Consider the following 7,646-nt stretch of genomic DNA (forward strand, 5'->3'; position numbering starts at 1 on the left):
ATATACACATATATATATATATGTGTATATACAGTATATCCATCCATTTTCTTGCACCCTTGTCCCTTAGTGGGGTCGGGAGGGTTCTATCTCCAGCTAATGTTCCGGGGGAGAGGCAGGGTTCACCCTGGACAGGTCGCCAGTCTGTCGCAGTATGTATATATATATACGTCAAACCTTTTATGTGATAACTCTTGGAATAATCAGAATCAGCTTTATGCCAAGATTGTGTGCCGAAGCAAGGCGTTTCACTCTCACTGATCTGATTACTGCTCAGAAAATTAAAGGAATCTATAGAATCTGGATGCATTTTGATGTAAATCAGGCTCCCCCTATTCTAAATTTCAAGGTTTGTTTTAGTTCTCTGTCGAATGCTGGGTTTTATGTCAGCTTCTGGTTGGTGAAAGCTTCTACATTTACGCTTTTGACTGAAGTATCTAAGTTGGAAGCTTTCTGATATTTGTTTTGTCAATCTGTGTTTATTTAGAGTGTTTGAAAGGAATTGTGTCGCTATAAAAGACTTGCCCCGTGTGAGGCTCGAACTCACGACCTTCAGATTATGAGACTGACGCGCTGCCTACTGCGCCAACGAGGCCTGTGAAGTTTCTCTTTTAGTGCTGAAATCCACAGCCGGATGTGGCTGGTGGGTCTCAGATTTCAGCTGATGGAGACCGAGGGTGGGGTGAGCTGAACATTAACTGCTGCGGCCGACTGGAACTGGAAGCAGAAGCTGGTTACTTTGATATATATATATATGTATATATATATATATATATATATTTTTTTTTTTTCATATATGTCTGTGTGTGTGTTTTCTACTTTCAGTTAGTTATTGCTGAAATCTGAAGTCGACCATGTTTGAAAAAATTGCTTTAACATGCCAAGGGAAACGTTTGACAAGGAGAACTGGCCTATTTGTTTGCTCTGTAATTTGCAGAGAGAAGTGACGGTAATTATGCTGTCTGCACTGCTGTTTCTGTTTTTATGTGTCTTCCTCCACTGTTTGAATCCTCTTATGGGTTTGGATTCTACATGTTAACATTTAATTGCTCACAATAATATTTAAAGAGCATAACACCTTTAAAATATTGTTGTTTTAGCACACAACATACAGAACATTAGTCATTCAGTTTATGACTATATTTGAGCAGGGCTTGCCTTTACTTCTTTAAGCTTTATATAAAGTATATTAGTTTCTCAAGTAATTTCATTTTTAACACATTGGCTTTTTTTTTGCTTTTAAGAAAGAAGTGATTTAAAGACTTGTTTTCAGGTAGATTGGGAAATTGCTCATGTCTGCCTGAGAAAAACAAAGAAGGCAACAGTGCTGTTTCTCCCCTGAACACATTTACATGCGAAAACAGCTGTTGTCACATTTATTATTATTTAAGATCTCGACTCTTGCAGAAAAAAAAAATCTTTTTCAGTTCACCCTTATCCTATTGCTCCCAACCAACCTGTGGTTTACTCTAGTTTTTTTGGTTTAAATAAGTCAGGAAAAACCATCCATCAAGTCCTCTGTGGCTCTGTTTACGTGACAATATTTTGCATTTGCATTTCTAAAAGGTTTCACTCTGACTGTGTTTATGCAACATTACCAGGTTTTGTTGTATTTTGGCCTATCATTTACACAATAAAAGTGTAAATGCAAAAGTTTGACAATAGGCCTTAGAGCGAAACTTTTTAGAAACACAATGTGAATCATTTCCATGTGAATGCAAACTGAAGACTTTTGGAAACAGGTTCCAGCCTCCAGGTTTCCAGAGGACAGAGGCCATTTCTCATCTGTCTGGGGTTGAAATAAACAAATCCAGACAGTTCTCTTATTTTGTCAGCATGTGTTTATTATTATTATTATTTGTCAGCTGGCTTTCAGCTTTTGTTATCCAGAACCTTGTTTCAAAAATCTGTGATGACTCTAATTTTTATTTTTACCAAAAAAAAAAAATGAAAAAAATGAAATGGGGGGGAAAGAAAAAAAAAAAACGGCTTTCTTTGCTAAAAATCTAAGATTCTGACCCAGTCTAAATAAGCTGCAGCTTTAAGGAGTGAACTTTGATCTTGTAGCCTTTGAGCTTGCAATTTTAACTTTTTTTGGGTCTGTCACATTCAATTATGATTCTGAACTTTTCCCAGGAGTTCTACACCTTGACTTGCATGTTGTGTCCCTGATTATACAATGTGTGTCAGCGTCATGCCAAACTACGGATACATTTCAGAAAATATGTAGCATTCTGTTGCTGTTGTGTTTAAAGTTCTTGACATGTAAACTGCCAGGTTTCATTACAAGTATTTCTTTGTCATATGTGAAGTCATTACAACAATTTTGTTAAAGTTAAAAGGATGGCTTATGTGAAGTGTACACGTGTAGTCAGCGTCTGACCTGCCTGGACAGATCAGCAAGTTTGGAAAAAGATTCTTGCTCTGTCTTTGCATCAGCAAGTCAGGAAAACTCCAGGCTGAGAAGATGATTTAACACACTGATGAGAATCATGAGATATGCTGCACATACATCAGGAAGCCATGTGAAACAAATGTGATGAGACAGTCAAATCTTTTTTTTTTTTTTTTAATGTACTGGGGCTGAGTGGCAGCTATAATTCATTTGAAAAGGGATATTTTGTTGGAGTGTGTAGAGGAATGGTTTTAGCAGTTAATCTGCTCTTTTTTTTGTACAGAAATAGTTGGGTGTTATTTTCATCTTTGTGTGCAATCACAGTGAAATGTTGTGTTTCTCATGGTGAACATTCCTGAGCTTTGATAAGGGCGTCCATCGTCTCCGATGCCAGGATGTTGTTTGTAACAGGGAGGGCATGAGAGCCCGGGTTGGTGCTTTTTTTTTTGTGGGTCAGAGATGTTGTAGTCATTTTTAGAACAATCTGTTTGGATCTGCTTAAAACATTATGTTGAAATGTTTGAAGTTGTGAAAACACGCTAGTCATTTCTTTCTTGAATCCAGTGTTTCTGTGAATTAAGGTTTTTAAAATTGTGGTGGGAAATGTGTGTTTCAGCATCAACCCAATTGGGTTTCAGTTTTTGTTCATCCATCTGTTGCCAGTTGCTTAAAAAAGTCTGTCTTTCTGTCTGCAGGAGCTACAGTTTGAAGAAAGGACAGCTGGAGAGGGACTATGCACAGGTAAGACTGGCAGTACTCCTCTTAAATAGAGAGACCTACCTTAGTTGCTGTTAAGGAATTGTGTCAGATCATGTTTACAACCTTATTAATGCTATCAGAAGATATTGCTATTTTGTAGGGGTGCACCGATTACAGTTTTCTAGACGACCACCCTTTACTGGTCTCGTCAAAGCCCGATCTGCTGATTCCAATTTTGGCCAATGAGATCAATGGATGAGGAAGTATGGGCCGATCACCGATCTTCCAAAATTATGGATGTTGGAGAAGATTTATCGGTGCACACCCACTATTTTGTAATAGATGATCTGTGGAATGTGTCACAGATTAGGGTGATGGCCTGCAGACCTTACAGACTTGGACCTCATCACCAAAGATAAATCATCAGCAGTGGATTGAGGCAGTTTCATGTTAATTGCTATTTCCATGGAAACATTTGAACAGCAGTTAAAGGAGGGCTTTATTTACCACCTGCAAAGATTTTTCTGTCTATTATTTGGAAGGGTTTTAATCATTTTTGACATGACATTATTTATTACAGTTTTAACTGAAAATGCATAAATGGGATTTCAGATTTTTAAATTGACCAACCTCACATCTACATTGCCTGTGTTGCTCATTACCCTTTGTGTGATTACACAAGCTGACGTTGCTCTGTGTGTGATGGAGTTCTACCAAATACAGGCCGAACAATTACTGAGTTTCAAAAGTATAAAACCTAAATGAAAGCAAAAACTGCTTTATGCAAGCTATGGTGAATCTTATATAAAACCTGGTCCGTTCTGTAATACAGGATAATATGTTGAATAGTAATTAACATGATACAATTTAAAAAGGTAATAAATAAAGAGGATCAAATTTGTTTTGATTCTCTTTATTCTTCTACTGGCACATGGTTTTAATGTGCTGCAGGTCAAGGTGGTGAGAACACGGCAAATGTTTTGAGTTAGATAAGTGAGGTGGCGTGTACTGTTTTTGTTTTTCAAGGTTTTATCCCACTAGTGGCTTTCATTCATTAGCTAAAAAGGAAGAATGGTTGAGTGAGAAGGGGAAGACATGCAGCAAATGGCCCAGATCCAGGTCTGCAACCCCGGACAGCCGAGCCCCTCGGTGCTGCAGCTTGAACCTTCGGATCCTGAGTAACTAAAACTGTTTTGTACTTCGAGTTCAATGGTTCATCGCAAAGACGGATCACAACGGTCAAGACGTTCAGCATTGAATTTCCTTACTAAAATAAAATAAAAACGGTGCTGTGGTGGTGCAGGGGCAAAGCACAACCCATGTATTGAGGCCTTAGTCCCCATGCCAGTGGTCACAGGTTCAATTCCCAGCCTGGTGACATTTGCCGCATGTCTTCCCACTCTCATAACTGTCTTTCCTGTCAAACTACTTTCAAATAAAGGCCACTAGAGCCAACAAAACCTTTAAAAAAAAAACAGAGCTGCTGACAGTTTTACGTACGTTGGAAGATGCAAAATCATTGTGAAGAAAATCTTAACAAGAACATTCACATGAAACTTGGTTAAGGATTTATATGCTTTTATTGTTTTATTGTGATTGTATGTGCTAGCTTGACTAAGTCACATTAATGTATATTTGTGAACTGGAAAAACGATAAATGGGTTTTCAAGATATTTCTTCAAATGCAAGAATGGTGTGCATTTGCAATTGGCTCTCCCCACGTTAATAGAGCAGCATTTGCAGATCTTCAGTGCTTCTATTAGCTTTTTATGTCTATAGAGCCTAAAATTTAAGTAATTCTTCATAACCAGTTGCTAAAGCTCAGTCACATTTCATGTAGACTTTCTTAGACAATTTTCAAGATTTCTAGAGGTCTGATCTTCGATCTTTAACACATAAATGTTCCTTCATCTAAAATGTTTAGGTTGCTGTTTTGGTAGAAGGCAAACCTTCGTCCCAGTTCCAGCTCTTTTGTCCACTCTTTATAAGTTTTCCCTGTGTTTAGCTCCGTAAGCTCTCACCAGTTTTCTGGTCCCGTTTTGAAGAAAAGCATCCTCACAGCACCACACTGCCTCAAATACACTTCTCTGTGATGATTGTGTGTTCAGGGTGTTAATTTTCTATCCACACATAATTTTGTATATACACCAAAGCGTTTATCTTCAGTCATCCAACCAGAGACTTTTCTACTGGCCTTTCATTGTGGCCCATAATTGACTTGTGGTTCCATGCAAATGGGACTTTTTATGACTTTATTTCAACAATGGATTTCTTCCTCTCCCATAAAAGTCAGATTTATAAAGAAGACACATTTCTCAACTAAAGCTGTGGATTTCTGAAGTTAATTAGGTGACTTCTGAAAAGTCACCTAATTAGGTTGAATGCAAAATGAAAAACCACACTTTACATGTTTTAAATTTAAAAACATGTCACTGGCTAGTTTTTCTTCCACTTGCAATTTATACACCACTGTGTCTTGGTGTAATAAGTGAAACCACAACATTATCTGTAGAACTTTGTGGTTGTAATGTGACAAAATTAGTAGTGTGTTTTTTGTTTTTTTTTACCAATAGCTTCATTACAGACACAAATAAAGGGGGCGGCAGAAAGGAGCACATTAAGGGCAGAATATTCATGTGCATTTGTGTGTGTGTGTGTGTGTGTGTGTGTGTGTGTGTGTGTGTGTGTGTGTGTGTGTGTGTGCGTGCGTGCGTGCGTGCGTGCGTGCGTGCGTGCGTGTGTGTGTGTGTGTGTCTGTGTGTGTGTAGTGTGTGTTTTCATTTTCATGGTTCTTGAATGATTTGGTTTCCTGTGGTCACACTGACAGAATTCAGACGCTCATTATCTCCCTCCTTGCCCACATTGCCTCGCCCGTCCCCCCCGCCTCGGGATGCTCTTCCTCAGCACTGTCTGCTCCACCTTAGGGATGGAGGCTGCCTAGCAACAAGCCCTCTAATCAGTAAGACAATGGAGGTCCTGCTAATTGTAGGTGTGTGTTCGTGTGGGAATGTCTGAGCACAATGGACCTTAAGAAAGAAAAACGATTTTATGAGGGGAATCCTTAAAATAAATAAGCTGATTTACCCTCTCCTGTCATCAGAAATGGTAATTTTGCTCCAAGCGTATCTTTTGCCTTTTGTTGCTTTTTCCCACAGACGCATTCCAGTGAAAAAGGGGAGGGGAAACGTTTAGGGGAATTAAAAGATGCTTAAAAAGATGAGAGCATGACTTGTACAGTCAAGATAACAGCTGGACCATTTGAGTGGGAGGACCGCAAAATGCCAAAGAAAGTGACGACGTGGTCATTTAACCTCTGTCCCTTCAGTTTGTCAAAGCAGGCGTCTCCCTGTGAGAGAGTCGGCTGCAATTACCAGCAGCTAATTAAAGGATCCATGTCCTCTGTTTGTGTGTGTGTGCGTGCGTGTGTGTGTTTTGCATGTAAGAGTTAGCTGCTTGTCTCGTGTTCCCCCTCCTACGACATCAACATTACAGGAATAGTTTCAAGCTGAGGTCACACTTCACTGTTCAGCCCAACACAGAACAGCGGCGGCCCGCTTTCTGTGGCTGCTGCTCCGTTACTCCGTTCCTCTGCAGACACGCCGCGACATATATCAGAATTAATATGATGGGGGAGTTGAGGTTATGTAAAGTCTGCAAGGTTTTTATGCATGGTAAGAAGTGGTATGCTTATTTATAGTGAATGATTTCTAGGAAAACATTTTTTTTTCTATTTTTTGCCCTATATCAGCGTAATCATTTTTGGCATCTTTTTTACATTTTATGTATTTTTTTCTCTTGCTTTTCACATTTTCTATATAGTTAAAGTTAATGCAAACATCCAGACAGCATAATTTTGAGATTACATAGTTTTATCAGTGTTTGCTTGCTCCCTTTCCCTGTTGTTAAGTGGGTATAAAACTTTCAGCTCATTTGCAAAAACAAAATTGTCCTGTTTCATGCACTGTTTGAATGACTTAATCTATAAATTTGTACACAATCACTATGGACTTTTGCCGGAAATTACTAATTATTTATCATATACAAAATTAGGGTTGCAGCTAAGAATTATGTGAGTAACTGATTGCTCTATCATTATTCTATTCTGACAATTTATCGACTAACTAGATGAAAAAGATTTTTCTACTTAATCAGTTTAGCTTAATTTATGCAATATTATAAATGCAAAAGAACATGTAAAGAAGCAAATCATTCAATTAATTTTTTAAATAACAAAATATTTTATCATTTTACTGCTTTAGTGTACGCTTGATCCTTTGTAGTAAACAATGCATCTGCAGCAAAAAAAACAAAAAAAAAACACAATCATAAATTTTTATCCATTCTCTGTTTTAGTATATAGTTCATCACAGTTTTTACTGATTTGAGATTTTGTTTCTCTAGCAATAAGAATAAATAAATAATAAAAAAAAAAGTTAGCTGTCACATCTGGTAAAGACATGCAAAAAGCTAACTTCATATATATATATTAGAGGTGTGCCGATCGATCGGTCACCGATCATAATCGGCCGATTTTCGTGAAAAAGTGCATGAT

General features: G+C 38.0%; 2 protein-coding genes and 1 non-coding gene across 8 annotated transcripts in view; 1 reads left to right on the forward strand and 2 right to left on the reverse strand.

Moving 5' to 3' along the window:
- p2ry2.1 (purinergic receptor P2Y2, tandem duplicate 1) overlaps positions 1-7,646 on the reverse strand; it is a 44,601-nt gene that overhangs the window by 23,003 nt on the left and 13,952 nt on the right. The window lies entirely within an intron of this gene.
- fchsd2 (FCH and double SH3 domains 2) overlaps positions 1-7,646 on the forward strand; it is a 69,773-nt gene that overhangs the window by 14,845 nt on the left and 47,282 nt on the right. For all 6 annotated transcript variants that reach the window (XM_008425540.2, XM_008425541.2, XM_008425543.2 and 3 more), the window contains exon 3: positions 3,091-3,136. In XM_008425540.2, coding sequence (XP_008423762.1) covers positions 3,091-3,136 — 46 coding nt within the window. The remainder of the gene's footprint in view (positions 1-3,090; positions 3,137-7,646) is intronic.
- Positions 523-595, reverse strand: trnam-cau (transfer RNA methionine (anticodon CAU)). Its single transcript has one exon. It is a non-coding gene; the product is annotated as a tRNA-Met (tRNA).

This window comes from Poecilia reticulata, linkage group LG13 (genome assembly GCF_000633615.1).
Source record: "Poecilia reticulata strain Guanapo linkage group LG13, Guppy_female_1.0+MT, whole genome shotgun sequence".
In the NCBI taxonomy this organism is placed as follows: domain Eukaryota; kingdom Metazoa; phylum Chordata; class Actinopteri; order Cyprinodontiformes; family Poeciliidae; genus Poecilia; species Poecilia reticulata.